Source organism: Bufo bufo, chromosome 1 (genome assembly GCF_905171765.1).
Source record: "Bufo bufo chromosome 1, aBufBuf1.1, whole genome shotgun sequence".
NCBI classification, from domain to species: domain Eukaryota; kingdom Metazoa; phylum Chordata; class Amphibia; order Anura; family Bufonidae; genus Bufo; species Bufo bufo.
In genome coordinates, this window is record NC_053389.1 from 668,544,257 (window position 1) to 668,569,889 (window position 25,633).

Genomic DNA, 25,633 nt, shown 5'->3' on the forward strand with positions numbered 1-25,633 from the left:
ATGTGGTACACTACACTTTCCCATCCTGCAGAGTTCTGCAAAAAATGTATGCTTTTTTTTTTTTTTACAATGGAACTCCATGGAGGCATCCGTTAAGGCCTCATGCACACGACCGTTGTGTGCATCCGTGTCCGTTGTTCCGTTTTCCGTGATTTTCTGCGGACCCATTGACTTTCAATGGGTCCGTTGAAAACTCGGAAAATGCACCGTTGTTCATCCGCGTCCGTTATTCCTGTCCGTCAAAAAAATATGACCTGTCCTATTTTTTTGACGGACAACGGTTCACGGACCCATTCAAGTCAATGGGTCCGTGAAAAAACACGGATGCACACAAGATTGTCATCCGCGTCCGTGGCTACTTTCACACAGACGGATCCGTAGATCTGTCTGCATAAAAGGTTTTTCAGATCTGAGTTTTCACTTCGTGAAAACTCAGATCCGACAGTATATTCTAACACAGAGGCGTTCCCATAGTGATGGGGACGCTTCAAGTTAGAATATACAGTCGTGGCCAGAAGTTTTGAGAATTACATAAATATTGGAAATTGGAAAAGTTGCTGCTTAAGTTTTTATAATAGCAATTTGCATATACTCCAGAATGTTATGAAGAGTGATCAGATGAATTGCATAGTCCTTCTTTGCCATGAAAATTAACTTAATCCCAAAAAAACCTTTCCACTGCATTTTATTGCTGTCATTAAAGGACCTGATCAGATGATTTCAGTAATCGTCTTGTTAAGGGTACTTTCACACTAGCGTTTTTCTTTTCCGGCGCTGAGTTCCGTCCTAGGGGCTCAAATCCGGAAAAGAACTGATCAGTTTTATCCCCATGCATTCTGAATGGAGAGTCCGTCCTTCAGGATGCATCAGGATGTCTTCAGTTCAGTCTTTTTGACTGATCAGGCTTTTCAGAAAAACATAGCATGCTGTATTTTTACCTCCGGCCAAAAATCCTGAACACTTTGACTGAACGCCGGATCCGGTCTTTTTCCCATTGACTTGCATTAACACCGGATCTGGCGCTGTGTGTTCAGTCAAACCGGATCCGGCTTTTGCATGTTAAACCCGAAAAATGTGAAAAAAAAGTTAAAGTCCATAAATGGCGGATCCGTTTTTTCCAATGCATTTTTTCATTGTGATCAAAATCCTGATCAGGATTCAAATGTAATCCGTTTTCACACGTTTTTCCGGATCCGGCGGGCAGTTCCGGTGTCGGAATTGAACGCCGGATTAAAACAACGCTAGTGTGAAAGTAGCCTAACTCAGGTGAGAATGTTGACGAGCACAAGGCTGGAGATCATTATGTCAGGCTGATAAAATGGCAGACTTGACATGTTAAAAGGAGGGTGATGCTTGAAATCATTGTTCTTTCATTGTTAACCATGGTGACCTGCAAAGAAACGCGTGCAGCCATCATTGCGTTGCATAAAAATGGCTTCACAGGCAAGGATATTGTGGCTACTAAGATTGCACCTCAAATCAACAATTTATAGGATCATCAAGAACTTCAAGGAAAGAGGTTCAATTCTTGTTAAGAAGGCTTCAGGGCGTCCAAGAAAGTCCAGCAAGCGCCAGGATCGTCTCCTAAAGAGGATTCAGCTGCGGGATCGGAGTGCCACCAGTGCAGAGCTTGCTCAGGAAGGACAGCAGGCAGGTTTGAACGCATCTGCACACACAGTGAGGCGAAGACTTTTGGAAGATGGCCTGGTGTCAAGAAGGGCAGCAAAGAAGCCACTTCTCTCCAAAAAAAACATCAGGGACAGATTGATCTTCTGCAGAAAGTTTGGTGAATGGACTGCTGAGGACTGGGGCAAAGTCATATTCTCCGATGAAGCCTCTTTCCGATTGTTTGGGGCATCTGGAAAAAGGCTTGTCCGGAGAAGAAAAGGTGAGCACTACCATCAGTCCTGTGTCATGCCAACAGTAAAGCATCCTGAGACCATTCATGTGTGGGGTTGCTTCTCATCCAAGGGAGTGGGCTCACTCACAATTTTGCCCAAAAACACAGCCATGAATAAAGAATGGTACCAAAACACCCTCCAAGAGCAACTTCTTCCAACAATCCAACAACAGTTTGGTGAAGAACAATGCATTTTCCAGCACGATGGAGCACCGTGCCATAAGGCGCAAGTGATAACTAAGTGGCTCAGGGACCAAAACGTTGACATTTTGGGTCCATGGCCTGGAAACTCCCCAGATCTTAATCCCATTGAGAACTTGTGGTCAATCCTCAAGAGGCGGGTGGACAAAGAAAAACCCACTAATTCTGACAAACTCCAAGAAGTGATTATGAAAGAATGGGTTGCTATCAGTCAGGAATTGGCCCAGAAGTTGATTGAGAGCATGCCCAGTCGAATTGCAGAGGTCCTGTAAAAGAAGGGCCAACACTGCAAATACTGACTCTTTGCATAAATGTCATGTAATTGTTGATAAAAGCCTTTGAAACATATGAAGTGCGTGTAATTATATTTCATTACATCACAGAAACAACTGAAACATACAAACCGGATTCCAAAAAAGTTGGGACACTAAACAAATTGTGAATAAAAACTGAATGCAATGATGTGGAGATGGCAAATGTCAATATTTTATTTGAAATAGAACGTAGATGACAGATCAAACGTTTAATCCGAGTAAATGTATCATTTTAAAGGAAAAATACGTTGATTCAAAATTTCACGGTGTCAACAAATCCCCAAAAAGTTGGGACAAGTAGCAATAAGAGGCTGGAAAAAGTAAATTTGAGCATAACGAAGAGCTGGAAGACCAATTAACACTAATTAGGTCAATTGGCAACATGATTGGGTATAAAAAGAGCTTCTCAGAGTGGCAGTGTCTCTCAGAAGCCAAGATGGGTAGAGGATCACCAATTCCCACAATGTTGCGCAGAAAGATAGTGGAGCAATATCAGAAAGGTGTTACCCAGCGAAAAATTGAAAAGACTTTGCATCTATCATCATCAACTGTGCATAACATCATCCGAAGATTCAGAGAATCTGGAACAATCTCTGTGCGTAAGGGTCAAGGCCGTAAAACCATACTGGGTGCCCGTGATTTCCGGGCCCTTAAACGACACTGCACCACAAACAGGAATGCTACTGTAAAGGAAATCACAGAATGGGCTCAAGAATACTTCCAGAAACCATTGTCAGTGAACACAATCCACCGTGCCATCTGAAACTCTACAGTGCAAAGAAGAAGCCATTTCTAAGCAAGATCCACAAGCTCAGGCGTTTTCACTGGGCCAGGGATCATTTAAAATGGAGTGTGGCAAAATGGAAGACTGTTCCGTGGTCAGGCGAGTCACGATTCGAAGTTCTTTTTGGAAATCTGGGACGCCATGTCATCCGGACCAAAGAGGACAAGGACAACCGAAGTTGTTATCAACGCTCAGTTCAGAAGCCTGCATCTCTGATGGTATGGGGTTGCATGAGTGCGTGTGGCATGGGCAGCTTGCATGTCTGGAAAGGCACCATCAATGCAGAAAAATATATTCAGGTTCTAGAACAACATATGCTCCCATCCAGACGTCATCTCTTTCAGGGAAGACCCTGCATTTTTCAACAAGATAATGCCAGACCACATTCTGCATCAATCACAACATCATGGATGCGTAGGAGAAGGATCCGGGTACTGAAATGGCCAGTCTGCAGTCCAGATCTTTCACCTATAGAGAACATTTGGCGCATCATAAAGAGGAAGGTGCAACAAAGAAGGCCCAAGACAATTGAACAGTTAGAGGCCTGTATTAGACAAGAATGGGAGAGCATTCCTATTTCTAAACTTGAGAAACTGGTCTCCTCGGTCCCCAGACGTCTGTTGAGTGTTGTAAGAAGAAGGGGAGATGCCACAGTGGTGAAAATGGCCTTGTCCCAACTTTTTGGGGATTTGTTGACACCATGAAATTCTGATTCAACATATTTTTCCCTTAAAATGGTACATTTTCTCAGTTTAAACTTTTGTTCCATGATTTATGTTCTATTCTGAATAAAATATTAGAAGTTGGCACCTCCACATCATTGCATTCAGTTTTTATTCACGATTTGTATAGTGTCCCAACTTTTTTGGAATCCGGTTTGTAGATCTAAAAGCAGATTAGTAGCAAACTTTGTGAAAACTAATATTTGTGTCATTCTCAAAACTTTTGGCCACGACTGTACTACGAACTGTGTACATGACTGCCCCCTGCTGCCTGGCAGCACCCAATCTCTTACAGGGGGCTGTGATCAGCACAATTAACCCCTCAGGTGCGTATCATAGCCCCCTGTAAGAGATCAGGTGCTGCAGACCCCCCTCCCTCCCCTGTATTTAATTCATTGGTGGCCAGTGCGGCCCCCCCCCTCCCCTGTATTTAATTCATTGGTGGCCAGTGCAGCCCCCCCTCCCCTGTATCTAATTCATTGGTGGCCAGTGCGGCCCCCCTCCCCTGTATTTAATTCATTGGTGGCCAGTGTGGCCCCCCCTCTCTCCCCTGTATTTAATTCATTGGTGGCCAGTGCGGCCTCCCTCCCCTGTATTTAATTCATTGGTGGCCAATGCGGCCCCCCCTCCCCAGTATTTAATTCATTGGTGGCCAGTGCGGCCTCCCCTCTCCCAATTAAAACCCCCCCCCCCCCTATAAGCAATGCACCGCACAGACCTTTCACTTACCAGTAGGAGGAGCGCCCGGCCGGTCACAGACATCGCAGGTAAGTATAATGCTTCTAAAATTGCTAAGTAACCATGGCAGCCAGGACTGCAGTAGCGTCCTGGTTGCCATGGTTACCGATCGGAGTCCCAGCGATTAAACTGGGACTCCGATCGGAACTCTCAGCTGCCACCAATGATGGGGGGGGGGATTTTAATTAGGAGGGGGGGGAGAGGGGAAGCCGCACTGGCCACCAATGAATTTAAAACTGGGGAGGGAGGGGGGTCTGCCCCCTCCTGCCTGGCAGCACCTGATCTCTTACAGGGGGCTATGATACGCACAATTAATCCCTCATGTGCGGCACCTGAGGGGTTAATTGTGCGGATCACAGCCCCCTGTAAGAGATCGGGTGCTGCCAGGCAGCAGGGGGCAGTCATGTACACAGTTCTTAGTATATTCTAACTTGAAGCGTCCCCATCACTATGGGAACGCCTCTGTGTTAGAATATACTGTCGGATCTGAGTTTTCACGATATAACTCAAATCCGATGGTATATTTTAACATAGAGGCGTTCCCATGGTGATGGGGACGCTTCAAGTTAAAATATACCATCGGATTGGAGAAAACTCCGATCCGATGGTATATTAATAGGGACTCCTGACTTTACATTGAAAGTCAATGGGGGACAGATCCGTTTGAAATTGCACCATATTGTGTCAATGTCAAACGGATCTGTCCCCATTGACTTGCATTGTAAGTCAGGACGGATCCGTTTGGCTCCGCATGGCTAGGCGGACACCAAAACGACTTTTTTTTTTTACTTTCCTTCATGTCCGTGGATCATCCAAAAATCAAGGAAGACCCACGGAAGAAAAAACGGACATGGATCACGGAACTACGGAACCCGTTTTTGCGGACCGCAAAAAAACGGTCGTGTGCATGAGGCCTAAAATATATGTTTTTTTGTGTACCTTAAACGTATGACCAAAATCCAGCTTTACGTGCCCCATACAGCACTTCTGTTATTTTTGTTGCTCTGCAACAACTAAAATAAATAGCGGTGGTGTGAACAGGGCCTAAGAGGTGAGTATTTATGCAAGGGAACCATTACTATTCTAAACAGCAGACAATTATAGTCAAGTGATAAAGTACAGTAGTACATGTAGTGCAGTGTGTGATGTGTGCTGTGCAGTGTATGGTATGTAGTGCAGAGTGTGATGTACAGTGGATATAAAAAGTCTACACACCCCTGTTAAAATGTCAGGTTTCTGTGATGTGAAATTTTTTATGTAGAGGGAAGAAAAAATCTAAAAATAAAATAATATGGTTGCATAAGTGTGCACACCCTTAGGCCTCATGCACACGACCGTTGTGTGCATCCGCGGCCGTTGTTCCGTTTCCCATTTTTTTCCGTGGAAAAATCGGAAAATGCACCGTTTGGCTTCCACGTCCGTGATCAGTTTTTCCAGTCCGTGAAAAAAATATGACCTGTACTATTTTTTTCACGGACAACGGTTCACAGACCCATTCAAGTCAATGGGTCCGTGAAAAATCACGGATGCACACAAGATAGTCATCCGCGTCCGTGATCCGTGTCCGTTTTTCCTATCATTTTCAATGCAAACTTGACTTTTCATGTCCGTGGATCCTCCAAAAATCAAGGAAGACCCACGGAAGAAAAAACGGTCACGGATCACGGAACAACGGAAATCCGTTTTGCGGACCGCAAAAAAAACAAACGGTCGTGTGCATGAGGCCTTAAACTAATACTTTGTTGAAGCACCTTTTGGTTTTATTACAGCACTCAGTCTTTTTGGGTATGAGTCTATCAGCATGGCACATTTTGACTTGGCAAGATTTGCCCACTCTTCTTTGCAAAAACACTACAAATCTGTCAGATTGCGAGGGCATCTCCTGTGCACAGCCCTCTTCAGCTCACCCCACAGATTTTTAATCAGATTCAGGTCTAGGCTCTGGCTGGGCCATTCAGAAACTTTAATCTTCTTCTGGTGAAGCCATTGCTTTGTTGATTTGGATGTATGCTTTGGGTCGTTTTCATGCTGAAAGATGAAGTTCCTCTTCTTGTTCAGCTTTCTAGCAGAAGCCTGAAGGTTTTGTGCCAATATTGACTGGTATTTGGAACTGGTCATAATTCCCTCTAGCTTAACTAAGGCCCCAGTTCCAGCTGAAGAAAAACAACCCCAAAGCATGATGCTGCCACCACCATGCTTCACTGTGGGGATGGTGTTCTTTTGGTGATGTGTGCAGTGTTTTTGCACCAAACATATCTTTTGGAATTATGGCCAAAAAGTTTAATCTTGGTTTCATCAGACCATAACACCTTTTCCCACATGCTTTTGGGAGACTTCAGATGCATTTTTGCAAAATGTAGCCTGGCTTGGATGTTTTTCTTCGTAAGAAAAGGCTTTCGTCTTGCCACTCTACCCCATAGCCCAGACATATGAAGAATACGGGAGATTGTTGTCACATGTACCACACAGCCAGTACTTGTAAGATATTCCTGCAGCTCCTTTAATGTTGCTGTAGGCCTCTTGGTAGCCTCCCAGACCAGTTTTCTTCTCGTCTTTTTGTCAACTTTAGAGGGACGTCCAGTTCTTGGTAATGTCACTGTTGTGCCATATTTTCTCCACTTGATGATGACTGTCTTCACTGTGTTCCATGGTATATCTAATGCCTTGGAAATTCTTTTGTACCCTTCTCCTGACTGACACCTTTTAACAATGAGATCCCTCTGATGCTTTGGAAGCTCTCTCTGGACCATGGTTTTTGCTGTGGGATGTGACTAAGAAAATTTCAGGAAAGACCAACAAGAGCAGCTGAACTTTATTTAGGGTTAATCAGAGGCACTTTAAAGAGGACCTTTCACCGATTCTTACCCTATGAACTAAGTATACATACATGTGGAGCGGCGCCCAGGGATCTCACTGCACTTACTATTATCCCCGGGCGCCGCTCCGTTCTCCTGCTATGTCCTCCGGTATCTCCGTTCCCTAAGTTATAGTAGGCGGAGTCTGCCCTAGCGCTGGCCAATTGCATTGCAGAGCTCACAGCCTGGGAGAAAATAACCTTCCAGGCTGTGAGCTCTGCGCTGCGATTGGCCAGCGCTAGGGCAGACTCCGCCTACCATAACTTAGGGACTGGTATCTCCGCCTACTATAACTTAGTGAGCGGAGATACCGGAGGGCATAGCAGGAGAACGGAGCGGCGCCCGGGGATAATAGTAAGTGCAGTGAGATCCCCGGGCGCCGCTCTACATATCTGTATAGTTAGTTCATAGGGTAAGAATCGGTGAAAGGTCCTCTTTAACCCCTTAAGGACATAGGACGTACCGGTACGCCCTATTTCCCGAGTCCTTAAGGACCAAGGACGTACCGGTACGTCCTGACTTAAAATCTGTATTCCGGCGCCCCAGGGGTTAATTGGAACGGGATTTCGGCTGAAATCATTCAGCCGGCATCCCGTAACAATGCAGGGGGGGGTCATTTGACCCCCCCGTATCGGCGATCGCAGCAAACCGCAGGTCAATTCAGACCTGCGGTTTGCTGCGCTTTTTGCAGTTTCTGATCGCCGCGGTCCCTGACCGCGGGGATCAGAAACTTTAGAGTGGCTAAAATCATTATTTTTCACCCCCCCCTGCACCCCTGCACGATTTTATGCCGGCGGGTGGTGCGGGGGGGGGGTGTCGCATGCGGTGGGGGCGGTGCGGGAGGCGGGCGGTGCGGCAGGCGGGATCGCGATCCCCCGCCCGCCTCCCCATGAACGATCGTTGGCTTCTAGTGGGTATACCAGGGTGCCAGCACATTGCTGGCACCCTGGTATAAACGGCTGACATCTGTGCAGATGTCAGCCGTTTAACCCTTTCCATACCGCGGTCCGTACGGACCGCTGTATGGAAAAAGTTAACTGTCATCGGTCAGGGAGCTCCCTCCCTCTCCATCGGGGGGCTGCTGTGCCTTTGCAGCCCCCCGATGGAGAGGGAGAGAGCCCCCAGAGAGCCCCCCTCAGCCCCGTGCTTACCCTTCCCCGTCTGCGAAGTTCTGAGCAGACGGGGAGGGTTCCCATGGCAACAGGACGCCTCTCAGGCGTCCTGCTGTCCATGGTGCTGAACAGATCTATGCTGAAAGCATAGATCTGTTCAGTGTAAGTAAAATACAGTATAGAACAATATATATTGTTCTGTACTGTATTATACAGACATCAGACCCACTGGATCTTCAAGAACCAAGTGGGTCTGGGTCACAAAAATGTAAAAAAAAGTGAAAAAAGTTAAGATAAAAAAAAAAACATTTATCACTGAATAAAAATTAAAAAAATAAAATAAACTACACATATTAGGTATCGCCGCGTCCGTAACGACCTGATCTATAAAATGGTCATGTTACTTTCCCCGCACGGTGAACGCCATAAAAATAAAAAAATAAAAACTATGAGAAAATTGAAATTTTGCCCACCTTACTTCCCAAAAAAGGTAATAAAAGTGATCAAAAAAGTCGCATGTACGCCAAAATAGTACCAATCAAACCGTCATCTCATCCCGCAAAAAATGAGACCCTACTCAAGATAATCGCCCAAAAGCTGAAAAAACTATGGCTCTTAGACTATGGAGACACTAAAACATGATTTTTTTTTTTTCAAAAATGAACTCATTCTGTAAAACTTACATAAATAAAAAAAAAGTATACATATTAGGTATCGCCGCGTCCGTATCGACCGGCTCTATAAAAATATCACATGACCTAACCCCTCAGATGACCACCGTAAAAAAATAAAAATAAAAACAGTGTAAAAAAAGCCATTTTTTGCCATCTTACGTCACAAAAAGTGTAATAGCAAGCGATCAAAAAATCATATGCACCCCAAAATAGTGCCAATCAAACCGTCATCTCATCCCGCAAAAAATGAGACCCTACTCAAGATAATCGCCCAAAAACTGAAAAAACTATGGCTCTTAGAATATGGAGACACTAAAACATTTTTTTGGTTTTAAAAATGAAGTTATTGTATAAAACTTACATAAATAAAAAAAAATGTATACATATTAGGTATCGCCGCGTCCGCGACAACCTGCTCTATAAAAATACCACATAATCTAACCTGTCAGATGAATGTTGTAAATAACAAAAAAAAAAAACGTGCCAAAAAAGCTATTTCTTGTTACCTTGCTGCACAAAAAGTGTAATATAGAGCAACCAAAAATCATATGTACCCTAAACTAGTACCAACAAAACTGCCACCCTATCCCGTAGTTTCTAAAATGGGGTCACTTTTTTGGAGTTTCTACTCTAGGGGTGCATCAGGGGGGCTTCAAATGGGACATGGTGTCAAAAAAAACAGTCCAGCAAAACCTGCCTTCCAAAAACCGTATGGCATTCCTTTCCTTCTGCGCCCTGCCGTGTGCCCGTACAGCGGTTTACGACCACATATGGGGTGTTTCTGTAAACTACAGAATTAGGGCCATAAATATTGAGTTTTGTTTGGCTGTTAACCCTTGCTTTGTAACTGGAAAAAAAATATTAAAATGGAAAATCTGCCTAAAATGTGAAATTTTGAAATTGTGTCTCTATTTTCCATTAAATCTTGTGCAACACCTAAAGGGTTAACAAAGTTTGTAAAATCAGTTTTGAATAGCTTGAGGGGTGTAGTTTCTTAGATGGGGTCACTTTTATGGAGTTTCTACTCTAGGGGTGCATCAGGGGGGCTTCAAATGGGACATGGTGTCAAAAAAACAGTCCAGCAAAATCTGGCTTCCAAAAACCAAACCGCGCACCTTTCACTCTACGCCCTACTGTGTGCCCGTACAGTAGTTTACGGCCACATATGGGGTGTTTCTGTAAACGGCAGAGTCAGGGCAATAAAGATACAATCTTGTTTGGCTGTTAACCCTTGCTTTGTTAGTGGAAAAAATGGGTTAAAATTGAAAATTAGGCAAAAAAATGAAATTCTCAAATTTCATCCCCATTTGCCAATAACTCTTGTGCAACACCTAAAGGGTTAACGACGTATGTAAAATCAGTTTTGAATACCTTGAGGGGTGTAGTTTCTTAGATGGGGTCACTTTTAGGGAGTTTCTCCTCTTGGGGTGCATCAGGGGGCTTCAAATGGGACATGGTGTAAATAAACCAGTCCATAAAAATCAGCCTTCCAAAAACCAAACGGCGCACCTTTCACTCTACGCCCCGCTGTGTGGCCGTACAGTAGTTTACGGCCACATATTGGGTGTTTCTGTAAACGGCAGAGTCAGGGCAATAAAGATACAGTCTTGTTTGGCTGTTAACCCTTGGTTTGTTAGTGGAAAAAATGGGTTAAAATGAAAAATTTGACAAAAATATGAAATTCTCAAATTTCCTCCCCATTTGCCAATAACTCTTGTGCAACACCTAAAGGGTTAACAATGTATGCAAAATCAGTTTTGAATACCTTGAGGGGTGTAGTTTCTTAGATGGGGTCATTTTTGGGTGGTTTCTATTATGTAAGCCTCGCAAAGTGACTTCAGACCTGAACTGGTCGCTAAAAATTGAGTTTTTGTAAATTTCTGAAAAATTTCAAGATTTGCTTCTAAACTTCTAAGCCTTATAACATCCCCAAAAAATAAAATATCATTCCCAAAACAATTCAAACATGAAGTAGACATATGGGGAATGTAAAGTCATCACAATTTTTTGGGGTATTACTATGTATTACAGAAGTAGAGAAACTGAAACTTTGAAATTTGCTAATTTTTTTCAAATTTTTGGTAAATTAGGTATTTTTTTGTGCAAAAAAAATAATTTTTTTGACTTCATTTTACCAGTGTCATGAAGTACAATATGTGACGAAAAAACAATCTCAGAATGGCCTGGATAAGTCAAAGCGTTTTAAAGTTATGAGCACTTAAAGTGACACTGGTCAGATTTGCAAAAAATGGCCTGGTCCTTAAGGTGAAAATGAGCCCGGTCCTTAAGGGGTTAAATGATGGCAGGTGTATGCTGACTCCTATTTAACATGATTTTGAATGTGATTGCTTAATTTTGAACACAGCTACATCCCCAGTTAGGCCTCCTTCACACGGCCGTTTTTTTTCCCCGTTTACTGGCCGTTTTTTGCGTTCCGTATACGGTCCGTATACGGAACCATTAATTTCAATGGTTCAGCAAAAAAAACGGAATGTACTCCGTATGCATTCCGTTTCCGTATTTCCGTTCTGTTTTAACATAGAACATGTCCTATTATTGCCCGCAAATCACGTTCAGTGGCTCCATTCAAGTCAATGGATCCGCAAAAAAAACGGAACACATACGAAAATGCATCCATATGTCTTCCGTTTCCGTTCCGTTTTTTGCTGAACCATCTATTGAAAATGTTATGCCCAGCCCAATTTTATCTATGTAATTACTGTATACTGTATATGCCATACGGAAAAACGGAACAGAAGCGGAAACACAACGGAAACAAAAAACGGAACAACGGATCCGTGAAAAACGGACTGCAAAACACTGAAAAAGCCATACGGTCGTGTGCAATAGGCCTTATAAGAGGGTGTGCACATTATTTTAGTTTTTTTTTTTCTTTCTTCCCTCCACCTAAAAGATTTCAGTTTGTTTTTCAATTGAGTTGTACAGTTTATAGGTCACATTAAAGGTGGAAAAAGTTCTTAAATGATTTATTTGTCTCATTTTTTCACATCACAGAAACCTGACATTTTAACAGGGGTGTGTAGACTTTTTATATCCACTGTATGTAGTGCAGTGTGTGATGTGTGTTGTGCAGTGTATAGTACATGTAGTGCAGTGTGTGATGATCACACACTGCTGTCACCTTGTCTGGGTCTGTTTTTCACCTTTGAGGAGTCCTCTTCAGGCCGCCATGTTTGCTGAGATCCTTGACTATAGAAACCCCTGGGAGCCAGCCCCTCCTCCTTCCCGCTCCCGCCAGCTTCCCCTGCTGCAGGGTGGTGTATCGCTGTGGCGCCCACCCAAACCAACCAATAGCAAAGCTCCTTGCTATCCGGAGCTTTGCTATTGGTTATTGAAAGGCACAGGCAGCATCGCTGCGCTGCCTGCGCCGTTCACAGCGCTCAATGCGCTGATGAACGTGAGGGTAAAGCCTAAGGCGTATTGGTTTGCCTTAGACTTTTTCTAGGGAGTAAAATAGCCTGAATAAGCGTCTATGACACCTGTACAGGCGTTATTGCAACTTCTGCATGCCCATATTGCAGACCGCAATTCGCAAGACATGGCGTGGTGCTGAGGCACGGATCAGAAGCCAATGGAAGCAATACGAAGTGCTTCTGTGGGCTCTTGGGTCCGTGCATCGGCACCGCAAAAGATAGGACACTTTCTACGTTTGTCACAGGGATTTCTTGGGTTGCGGTGCCCTTATGGGTACCCCCAGAGGTCTAGGGTGTGTGTGTGGTCATCCCGGTTCCGCACCCCCTGCAAAATCCCTTGGGCTATCCCTCCGAGGAGGGCCCAGACCTAGTTGTTGAAGCTCCGTGCCGACACCTTGGATGGCAGCCTAGGTGAAAGCCGGAGCACAGACTTGGCGTACAATCGGCTTTGGCTGAGAGTTGCCTGGGCATACTCCCAGCTTCGGCTGGGGGTTGCCTATTTTGTCTCAGTCTCTTGCAGGAGCCTTCTGGCCCGGAGGGACTGGGAAAGGTTTATGGGGGGGCCTTTCTCTTATGGAGAGGGCCTGCGATGGACCGTAACCTTGTGAACGTTTTTGTGTGGCACGCTCCACGATTTTGTTGCACTGGTGTAGAAAGCACGCTTCTCGGGCTTTTAAATAAAAATTCTCTCTCCTCGTTCTAGCGATCAGTGGGGTTCTCAGCACTCACACCCCTAAGATAAAAACTTTTGATATGTCTAAGTTTTTTGAAAACTCAGTGACCCCTCAACTCAGTGACCCCCCAGACCTTGTTCACACCATAGTTAGAGCAGCGGTTAGGACCCTCTGCCATGATGGGCTCCGATATTTTCCTGATAGGAATATATTGGCGAAAGTCTCAGCTTTTAATACCTGTATTTTTGAATTGCCAGTATAGTCAGTAGTATATCGGTTTTGGTGCATTCTCTCCCTGTGTTTCGTATGATTATTTGCTACATTCTGTGTAGTTTGCCCTTGTGGTGCATGTGGACCGCGCTGACGTCCTCCATTGTATGCATATTGTGCTGGGGATAGTCGCTTACTGCGGTCCACATGCTGTCGGGCTGCTCCCCCAATGAAAGACACGCCACAGTGTTAGGGGTTGAGCAGCTCCTCCAGAATTGCCACTATATTTCTCTGTTTCTGTCTTGTTAGATTTGAGTGTGTGTACACTCTATTGCACCTGGTAACCTCCATCACATGGTCTGGTGTAGGTGTGGCTCACAGTCTGGCTTGGTTCACATTGTACTACCGCAGTATTCATGCTGGGCTTTTGTGTGGAAGCTTGGCTGTGAGCTGAATTATATCACCCCCAGACCTTGTTCACACCATAGTTAGAGCAGCGGTTAGGACCCTCTGCCATGCTGAGTGACCGTGACGTGGTGCATGATGGGCTCCGATATTTTCCTGATAGGAATATATTGGCGAAAGTCTCAGCTTTTAATACCTGTATTTTTGAATTGCCAGTATAGTCAGTAGTATATCGGTTTTGGTGCATTCTCTCCCTGTGTTTCGTATTGTTATAGATTGATAGTCCAGGTTCTAAAGTTTTTGGTGATTATGTGTATACTAGGGCTGCACGATAAATCGAAAAAATTATCGAATCGGGATAATCGGCAAATGCGATATGGCAATTTGGCCGACCCGAAAATGCTGCGATTATATATGAAGGGGCCCCGCGCACAATACTGGCTTTGCATGTAAAGTATTTTACTAGTGTGTGAAACAATCTCTCTCCTTTTGATAACATGGCCAACCTCTGTATTCACTTTCACGATGAATGCAATGCACTGCAGCGAACGGGCCGGCCAGCGCGTGACTGACGTCACTTAGTAACGCTCCTGCTTCCTGAAGTGGAAGGAGCGTTACTAAGTGAAGTCAGTCACGCGCCGGCCGGCCAGCTCGCTGCAGTGCATTCATAGTGACAGTGAGTAACAGAGGCTGGCCATGTTATCAATAGGAGAGAGATTGTTTCACACACTAGTAAAATACTTTACACACAAAGCCAGTTATGTGCGCAGTTTAGGACACATGAGGGGACACATAGGGCCATGAGGGGGACCAGCATAAGATGCTATATGTCTTATGCTGGCCCCCCTCATGGCCCTATGTGTCATAGCACACATCCCCTATAACAGCGTCCCCCACAGATCCACCCCATAACAGTGCCATCCACAGGTCCCCCATAAGTGTCCTCCACAGATCCCCCACATAACAGCGTCCTCCACAGAACCCCCATAACAGCGTCCTCCACAGATCCCCCATAACAGCGTCCTCCACAGATCCCCCATAACAGCGTCCTCCACAGATCCCCCATAACAGCGTCCTCCACAGATCCCCCATAACAACGTCCGCCACAGATCCCCCACATAACAGCGTCCTCTACAGATCCCCCACATAACAGCGTCATCCACAGATCCCCCACATAACAGCGTCATCCACATAACAGCGTCAGCGGCTCATATGGGATAATCCAAGCAAATAGACCTCTAGCACAATTCCCTTAAAATATCGCATCGCATATCGTTATCGCAATTTTTAGGGCCCTAATCGCAATCGCACAAAATTCCCATATCGTGCAGCCCTAGTGTATACTAATGAAAGAAGCAGTAGTAGCAATAGGCATCACAGGCAATAAGTTATAGCGTCCTTCAATGAACCCTGCACTGTCTATCCATATCATATATTACCTGTGACAAGATCAAAGATCACTTTCCCTCTGTGTTTCTATCAGCTTTGACTGCAGCATAGAAGGGGGAGGGGTGAAAGAATATTCCCAATACATTGAAATGATTTAATTTCCACTATGAACACAGATCTCTTATGCCTAAAGCTGGCGAGAAGCATGAGAGAAAAGCTGTTCAATCAACTGCTTCACACAGATTCGGCCAACAACCTGATGTGTACAGAGGTCTGCCCAGTGCCCCCAACGGCAGATGTCAGAAATAAGAGGGTTCAGGAATGTTGGATTTTAAGGTCTCTGACGCTGCTTTTATCTCACTCCCCACTGAAATAAACATGCACACTTGACTGAGCGTGCGTGTTTATAATGGAGCTTGACCAAATATATGCATGGCTAACTTAGAGAGGAGCCGGCAGCTGTTCAGACCTGGGTATTTTAGTAAATATTTCTTGTGGCACATTCACGCACTTTTCTTTAGGGAATACGTCACCTCTGTCTTGTGCCACAGTCCAAATGTTCTTTTGCTCTGAAATATGCAAAGGAGAAAAACAAATCTCCCAAACGTGATGTAAAACTAGCCTAATAGCAATTCCTTGATCCAACCCAATGATTTGCAAAAAGTAAACTATCTTACCTCTCTGGTTTAGGCGGCTCTCACTTGGCAAGATTTTGTAAGTCAAAACCAGGAGTGAGTTCAAAGCACAAAAGCACAAAAGCTTCCAGGACACCTTTGCTGTGTTTGTTCCACATTGAGTCTTGGCTTAGGCTAGTTGCACATCTGCGGCACAGCTCTCCGGCAGAGAACAGCGTGCCGGAGTTCTCCGGATCCAGCATACCGGATAGTGCTGCCTGTCCACCACTTGGGATTCGTCGCTGCATGCTACGGTTTTTGTCCGGCAGATTCCAGGCATTTTCTGCTGGACAGTTTTGCCGCACATGTGAAAGTAGTCTTACAAACACTAACCAAAATACTACCTAAGGCCTCTTTCACACCAGTGTATCTGCAATCTGTATATGGGGCGTATTTTTGTACCAGAATGTTAATGAATAGGGCTATTAACATAGGTGTATAATTTCCATCAATATCTGAAACATGCAGCATGTCCAAGTTTTGTGCATATTTGCTTTCAAATATGCCTATTACACTCTATGGGATTGCATCAGAAATGCAGGAAGGAAGGTATATGTATGTAAATCTGAATGCATTACTGAAGCAATACTGATGACAATACGGATGGTATACAGTGCATGCAAAAGTTGGGGCACTCCTGGTCAAAATTATTATCACTGTGGACAGTTAAGGCTAGTTTCACACTAGCGGCAAGGAACTCTGGCCCCATTGACTATAATATGGACAGGCCAGAGTTCCGGCGGTAGCACGGCAAACATGAAGAGAGGCGGCCGGAATAAAAGTATGACATGTCTTTAAGGCAGTTGTGATGCAATTATCCATGTATTAAAGGGCTTTTCCAAGACTTTTTTGCTGATGACCTATAGGATAGGTCATCAGTATCGGATCAGTTGGGATCCGACACCCGGGACCCCCGCCGATCAGCTGTTTGAGAAGGCACCAGCACTTGTAGTAGCTCTGTGGCCTTCTCTCAGCGCCGTACATTGTATAGTGGCTGTGCTTGGTATCGCAGCTTAGCCCCATTCATTTGAATGGTGCTGAGCTGTGCCTAGGCCACATGACCTATAAATGTGTCGTCACTGGCCTAGGCTAAGCTGCGAGAAAGCCGCGGCGCTACTGTGAGTGCTGTTGCCTTCTCAAACAGCTGATCGGTGGGAGTCCTGGGTATCGACCCCAAGTCAACAGGTACTGATGACCTATTCCAGAGGATAGATCAACAGTATTAAAGTCTCAGAAAACCCCTTTAGGGTGGACATACACAGTAGACATCAGCTGAACCCACAGATTTTGGGGGGACTGACTCTCCCTGCATGGCAAATGACAAGGTTAAAGGGGTTTTCTCACTTCAGCAAATGGCATTTCTCTTGTAGAGAAAGTTAATACAAGGCTCTTACTAATGTATTGTTATTATCCACTTTGCTTTCTTTTCTGGCTAGACAAATTTTTCCATCACATTATACACTTCTCGTTTCCATGGTTACGACCACCCTTCAATCCAGCATCGGTGGCCGTGCTTGCACACTATAGGAAAAAGTGCCGGCCTAAGTGCGCTCCTATGGTCCTGACTACCAGACAGGTCAGTACTTTTTTCTATAGTGTGCAAGCACGGCCACAGATTCTGGATTACAGGGTGGTTGTAACAATGGAAACGAGAGGTGTATAATGTGATGGTAAAATGAATCCAGCCAGCAAAGGAAGCAATATGGAGAATCAAAATACATTAGTAAGTGCCTTGTATTAACTTTCTCTACATGATAAATGCCACTTGCTGAAGTGAGACAACCCCTTTAAGATTTAAACATGCCCAATTCTTTGTTCTCAGGGGAGATAAGCCATCACTAGAGATGTTTGGTAGTGGCTTAAGGTGCATTTTTTACACCGCCCAATGTTCGGGCCGATTATCAAGAATGAATGTTCTTACGAACGCTCGTTCTCGATAAACTGCCCGTGTAAAGGTGCTGCAGATTACCTGATGAACAAGCAAAATGCTCGTTCCTTGAGTGAGATGATCTTTGGTGGACACCTCAATCATGATTTCTGGGCAGCAGATCGTGCAGTGTTAACAGCGATCTGCTGCCTGGAAACGATGAATCTGTGTAAAAAGGAAAAATGGCAGTAGTCATCACTCGTCCTCATACAGTGGAGGTGATCGCTGCATGTAAAGAAAAGTCTTCTCCTTCACTGACCAGCAGGCAATTGTTGGAAAGAAACGTTTCCTTCCCGATAATTGTCTGCTAGTCGGCACATGTGCCTTTATTCTCCTTTCTCTCTTGAGAGCACATACATACTCAGCAACAATGCATGTGTAAGGAAGGGCTGTAAACCCACAGATCTTGGAAGAACAAGATCATTGAGCCCATGGAATGATGTAAGGCTCCATTCACACATCCGCACCCGTTCCGCAATTTTGCGGAACGGGTGCGGACCCATTCATTCTCTATGGGGACAGAAAAGATGCATCCGCATTTCCGTGCCGCGGCCCCGAACTTCCGGGCTTCAGCCCCGAACTTCCGGGCCGCGGCTCAGCAAAAAATAGAACATGTCCTATTCTTGTCCGCAATTGCGGACAAGAATAGGCAGTTCTATGGGGGGTGCCGGCCGGGTGTATTGTGGATCCGCAATACACTACGGACGTGTGAATGCACCCTAAGATTAAATGTAAATCTGTGCACAATCTGGGGCCATGTGAATTGAGTTTTTCTGCCACATTCACATGCTCTGAAAAAACATCTACAGATTTTATAATCCAGGGCATATTCATCATTCACATGAATTCCCAGAAAATCCACGGTAAAATGTGTCTACAGAAAATCCTAATCGTGTCAATATTCCCAAAGTGGTGGTGGTACAGGAATCCCTAAATCTCCAGTCACAATCCCAATTTTATAACATGACGAATAAACATAGCGTTCAGGACACACACAGAAATATACGATATGGGTCTATTCACACGTCCGTTATAACACTCCGTTTCCGTTCCGATTTAAATCGGAACGTTTTTTCGGATCCATTAATTTCAATTGCCTCTGCAAAAATGCAGACACCAATCATAGTGCTGTCCGAATCACGGAATCCGTTCCGTTTTCCTATTTTCGAGTATGCGGATCCTGAAAAAAATTAAGCTTGTCCTACTTTCTGTCCGTTTTTCGGGTCCGTTGTCCATTCAAGTCAATGGATCCGCATAAATGTGGATGACATGCACAAAACCATCCGAATGTCATCCGATTTTGCGGATCCGTTGACAGGAAAATGGATGGAAAAAAAAAACAGAATAACGGAAACACGGAACAGATTCAGAAGCACTTTAGTAAAAAAAAACGGAAGGTTGTACTGAAAAACGGATCCGCAAAAAAAAGGAACGTTTATCTGGAAAGGTAAAAATACTGACGTGTGAATGGACCCTATCTCAGACACTCTGAATAGAAGAACACTCATAAAACCCCTTCTATCCCTGAATTTTTACAATCTGATGGTCACTGTATAAAAATCAAAACACCCAGGGCTCAGACACTTCCATTACCAAAATATCAGGAACATCTGTGGATTGAAAGTGGAAACATATGAAAGCTGTGGAGCTGTTCTTGCCAATACTAATGAAAGAATGTGTTAATAGGTCTGGAGTAAAATCTGCTTCCCCACAAGATACGGCTGTGTACAGGGCGTGTAAACATGGAGATCATTTTTCCATCTTACAACTGTGGACGAGGCAGTGCTAGTGAATGAGGAAAGCATGGAGGTGTGGTGATCCTAGTGACTGCATGCGTGGAGACCGATTCTGCCAAATCTCCATGATCACACAAAGCGTTCCCCAAGGAGGGACGCTGCCCACCCCTTCTCCTCTCCGAATAAACATCTTGAGCTGTATTATGCCTCCTCCCTGATGAACTCCAGCTCGAAGGCTTTCCCTGTGAGGTCACCCTGGGAAAAGATCTACGAGTCCGATGTGTGATGAGTGTTATCACGACTAGATAGGAGTATAGGAATAGAGAAAATATTAAAGGCTTGAAGACCATCCTCATTATAGGTCATCAATATCAGATCAGTATGTACCCCCACTAATCAGCTATTTTGGGCAGAAGCCAGCACCAGAAACTATACAGTGAGGAAGGCTCTGTACACTGCATAGTGGCCATGTCGGGGTACTGCAGCAAAGCTTCCATTCAAGTGCATGGGAGGTGAAACTACGCAGTGTACAGAGCCTTCTGCTTCCACTCTGAACAATGTATAATTTCCGGCGCTGGCTTCTGCCCAAAATAACTGATTAGTGGCGGTGCCGGGTGTCAGATCCCTACTGATCTTATAATGATGACCTATAATGAGGAGAGCTCATCAATATCTGTAGCCTGGACAACCCATTTAAAGAAACTTCATGTTCTCCCACATATTTCCATATAGTAACCTACTGTAACGTGGTGGCGGTATTGTGGCACAGCGACATATTACTTCTACATCTAAAACACATAACTTGCAGGCTCAAATCACTACTGCAGCAGTATTTCTTTTTCCCCCAAAACCAGGCATGGATACAAAAGACAGATACTTCTATCATTTATATCAAAACTGACACCAAGAAAACTGCATGTGTGATCCTAGCCTAAACGTCTGCGGACAGAGGTTCTTGGAGTAAGTCTTGGAAGCTCAGGTTCTTGAACCCCTCTGTGGGTACATGAGGGAGTCTGACCTGAATTTCCCACAGATGCTATTCTTCCCATCAAAAGTCAATGAACCCGACTGATGGCACAACGTGGATATGTAAACTTTTCTCTCGATTTTCTGTAAAAATGAAAGACCTGAACACCCCCCGATGTGAACAGAGCCTTATTGAGTTTATTTTAATCCTTGCTTAATACAGTATGTGTCACATTTTCAGCCACAGGAATCTCTGAGCATTACCCAAGTAGTCTGAGCTCTCTATCGGACCTTTTGTTCTGGTCCACACCCCAGACTCACATTACGACATACCAGGAGATCATTTTGACTAGATTTAGGTTGGTTTAGGTCTTCTGAGAAGGCTTTTAGATATAACTGCATTAAGAATGGCTCTTCGCGTTGGAGGACCAAGTGTGTCTACTGGCACAGCGTGTGGAAGGATCCGGCTACGTGGTGATATTGGTCGCAACCCCAGAATCTCAAAAAATACAACACTGCTGGATTTTTTTACGATTCTGAAAATGGCAGCAGCGGAGAATGTGCGAGTCATGCTGCGACCCCACTCATTTCTATGCTAGCACCGTCACAGTCTCGCAAACCAAGATGGCAGTGTGGCCGAACCCTAAAGGTCTTTTTTACCACAGACATTTATATCCTACTGACTGGTGGGGGTCTGACCGCTGGAGCCCCCACAGCATCTGTAAAGTGATCTAATGTGAAAAATGATGGGGGAGATTTATCACAATGGTGTAAAGTAGACCTGGCTTAGTTGCCAATCAGATTCCTCCTCTCAGTTTCTAAAGGAGCTCTGAAAAATGAAAGGTGGAATCTGATTGGTTGCTATGGGCAACTAAACCAGGTCTACTTTACAAAAGTTTTGATAAATCTCCCCTTATGCGTTTACTTACATTACCAGAAAACGGGATGCTAATAAAAAATGAATGAAGCAACTTTACTACATCAAAAAATATAATATAAATACCAAAGGTAGGTGGACCCCTTTACAGGTGTTTTTGGATAGGATACCTCTACCCACCTAGTCTCCCAGATAGTCTGGGGTCTCCTGAACCAGGGGAGGTCTCTCAGGCTTCTGGCTAAACATGGAAAATCTCCCACAAAGGCTGCTGGGGGCTGTCAGTAAGGGCTCATGCACACAAACGTATTTTTTCTGTGCCCGTTCCGTTTTTTGGGCAAAAGATAGGACTGTTCTACTAGGGGCCGGCTGTTCTGTTCCGCAAAATACGGAATGCACACGACTGGTGTCCATGTTTTGCACATGCACAATTTGTGGACCACAAAACAATGGTCGTGTGCATAAACCTCTGTTTATGGGATCCTGAAGGAAGTTCACCAGATCCGGATACTGCCGCTCACCGCCGGACCCCATTGAACATAATAGGATCCAGTCACTTTCTGGTGAAATGCTGGGGGAACAAACCAAACAATGCATGCAACGTTTAATGTCCAGCCAAAAACCGGCACATATGCTGGAAGGAGGCTGGATCCCCGCCAGATCCCATTATAGTCAGTCCTGTGGTGAACGGCAGAATCTGGACCTGATAAACAGAAGTATGAACCTACCCTTACATATGTATAATGGCGGTATTAAAGGGGTTGTCTCAGCAGAGACAACCCCATTCAGCATGCGTCCTAGGGTGATCAGCTGATTTTCCCATGGGAATCCACGGCCAGGCAGGCATTACCTCTATAATGGCCACTCCAGAGGAATTCAAGGATGACTTGGTATCTGTCAGAACGGGCACAGCCTGTGCAAGACATATGGACAGGGGGTGCCTTCATGTGACAACCCCTTTAAAAATAAATTCTGAAATAATCTATTAACATGAGAAACTGCGGAGAGTTCTGGTGCCATTCACAGCAGGCCTCTGTTCATATCAGTGACGGACCCACGACAACTCTGCTGGAGCAGCTTCCACAGGGATCCTACACAACCTTACGTCATGTTCCCTGCGGGGTCCAGTATTATTGATGGCAGTGCGGTCCACAGGTTACAGAGGAGCTGAGAAGGCCTCGTTCTGCTCAGTCCACCCTTAGGAGTCATGTGGGCGGTCTTCCCTGTAGGCTCAGTCCTGCAGCTGGCTGTCAATCACTGAGTGGCACCGCCCACATGACTCCTAGGGGAAGATGGTTTTACTGAATCTTTTCCCATAGAACTATAAATCAATCTGCTCAGCTCCTCCCGCTCTATAACATGGTGAGTTAAGATTGCACTGCATTCTGCTGGCGTTCACTCTGATAGCGCTCGAGGTACCTTGGCCCTTATGGGGGCGTAGCCTGCACCTGTGGGTGGTCTTTTACTATTGTGCATTGTGTAAAGCAGGTACTATGTACATCTTCCCTGGAAGATATGGAAACATACAGATTGCAGGGCCCCATTACTATAAATGATGGGGGGCATTGGATTACTGATATGAAGGGCACATTCATAGTACATACATGTATCTCCCTCCTCACAGCCTGGCACTGCACCTCTAGAAGACATGGCTGTGCTGCCAGCAGGCTGGGAGACAGGAGGATCCTGCCATAGGCCTCACACATCCTGGGTATCATTCACCTGTCAGTCAGCCGCCGCCCCTCCCCCGCCCTAGGGCGACCTATATACTCTATATAAGCGCATATATGGGGTGCGTAGTGGACAGCGGCCCTGGTTTTCCCGCCCTTTTGTGGGTGTACAGACGTAGGTGGGGAGGGCTCTTCTCTCCTCCCTCGGGCACTCACCCGGGCCGGCCAGTGCGGGTATCCCTTCATTTTGGCGAATACCAGTTCTCCAGCCTTGTAGTCCCGGGGCCTGGGCCGAGCCATCCTGTCCTCCTCCAGCCCTCGCAGCGACACAGCAGCCTTCCGCCCCCTCCGTCCTGCGGCAGTCGCTGAGAATGGGGGAGTGTGCGAAGGAAAGCACAAGCGCGGGGGGCAAGCGAGGCCCCACAGCCACCTCCCCTCACGAAGCCCCTCACACAGGGCTCCTCAGCAGGCCCTTCCTCCGAGTGAGCCGACCCCCGTCACACACCGCCCGCCACTAGTGATGCGAGAAACAAGGGGGCGCCTGCGGCTGATGGAGAGCGGGCAGGGACCTGATACAAAGAACAGATCCCTCGGAGGAAGCCGCCGTCTCTTGTTTCTTCAGGTTCACAGACGCGGTGACTGCAGAAATGGGAGCTGGGCTGCGCAGTACCGCACTCCTCTAGCATCTCTGTGTGGCCAGGCTCTGACAGTGCGCCTCCGCCATGTAACAGTGGTCCCTGCAGACACCGGCGATTATCCTGACAATACCAAACGATTAAACTTTGCGAGCGTTTCGATAATTGGCCATTGTAAATGAAGAAAAAAAACGTGACCTTGAGCCATTTTATTTAATATGTCCGCATTTGGCAGCACAGCTGCTAACTACATCCCTAAATATATCTAGTCGGTGTTTGCTGTCATGTGAACAGTTTTTCCTGTCACAATTGTTGGGCTTTATTTATCAAAACTGCCTAACAGGAAACCCCCCCCCCAACTTGAGTTGTCATTGGCACCCTGATGACATCACAGTTGTCTCAGCGATTACATGACCAGTAGATGTAAAGGAATGACTGCTGTTAAAAATATACAGCAATGTGTGTGTCAGCGTTATATAATAAACTTTCTAATGAGACTCAAATGACTGGAAAAGGGCAAGGTTGTCACAATCCTCCTTCACCTCTGGTCATTGCGGACAATAGGCATTTCTATGGGGGGTGCCGGCCAGGTGTATTGCGGATCTGCAATACGCTACGGACGTGTGAATGGACCCTAAGGCTCCTTGCAGACGAGCGTGTCCAGATGCGTTGCATCAGCGACCAGGGAAAATCGTGCGAGTAGGTACGCAATTGCAGTCAGTTTTGATTGCGTTTAGTTTTTATCGCGCGGGTGCAATGTGTTTTGCATGCGCGTGATAAACTGACTGTGTGGTACCCGAACACGGACTTCTTCACTGAAGTTCAGGTTTGGGATCGGTGTTCTGTATATTTTATTATTTTCCATTATAACATGGTTATAATGGAAAATAATAAAGTAAATGGGGTCCCAGGTAACTCATCCCTCGTCTCCTTAGCAACCACGCGTGAAAATCCCATTGCATCCACACTTGCTTGCGGATGCTTGCTATTTTCACGCATCCCCATTCATTTCTATGGGGTTTGCGTTGCGTAAAAAACGCAGACTATAGAACATGCTGCGAATTTTGCGCAACGCACAAGTGATGCGTGAAAATCACCACTCATCTGAACAGCCCCATTGAAGTGAATGGGTCCGGATTCAGTGCGGGTGCAGTGCGTTCACCTCACGCATTGCACCCGTGCGGATATCTAGCCCGTATGAAAGGGGCCTAAGGGGTCAGGCAAAACCGTGGTCAGGGATGAGCCAAGGTAAGGCAGAGTCGATGCAATCTAAAGTCAGTCCCAGCGTTAGGGTAGGCAGCTCAGGGTCAGTCCTAAGATCAGGCAGTGGTCAGGTCTGCAGCAAAGGGTAAAATCTGGAGTGAGGCAGAAGTCGGTACAGGGGAGAGCGAACAAGACAAATGGCTCACTTTTTGCGGAAAACTAGAACCTATTGCTCAGACATCCTCCCACAGGGCATGGTGCCTTAAATACCCAGACAGACAGCCATAGGCTGGGGAAGATCAAGGTGCATGAGCGCTCCCTACAGGCAGAGGCAGTGCAGCTAAGAAGCAGGTCTCCGCCTGCATGGAGTGGACAGAGCGGCACGGTGCCAGCGGCTGTACCTACCGGGAGGAAACAGGAGGAGCACGGCAGACATGAACCGCCAATCTACCAAGAAGGGAGGAAAGGTGAGCACTGTGGTGACTGTGCCTGCAGGGAGAGAGGCAGTGGGCAAGGAGCTCCATCATAACAACCAT

General features: G+C 45.6%; 1 protein-coding gene across 1 annotated transcript in view; it reads right to left on the reverse strand.

The window, feature by feature from the left end:
- The window catches only part of HDGFL3 (HDGF like 3), a 57,523-nt gene extending 33,540 nt beyond the window's left edge, over positions 1 to 23,983 (reverse strand). Inside the window, exon 1 of the mRNA XM_040414061.1 lies at positions 23,476 to 23,983. Coding sequence (XP_040269995.1) covers positions 23,476 to 23,559 — 84 coding nt within the window. The 5' untranslated portion in view covers positions 23,560 to 23,983. The remainder of the gene's footprint in view (positions 1 to 23,475) is intronic.
- Between the last annotated feature and the right edge of the window lie 1,650 nt (positions 23,984 to 25,633).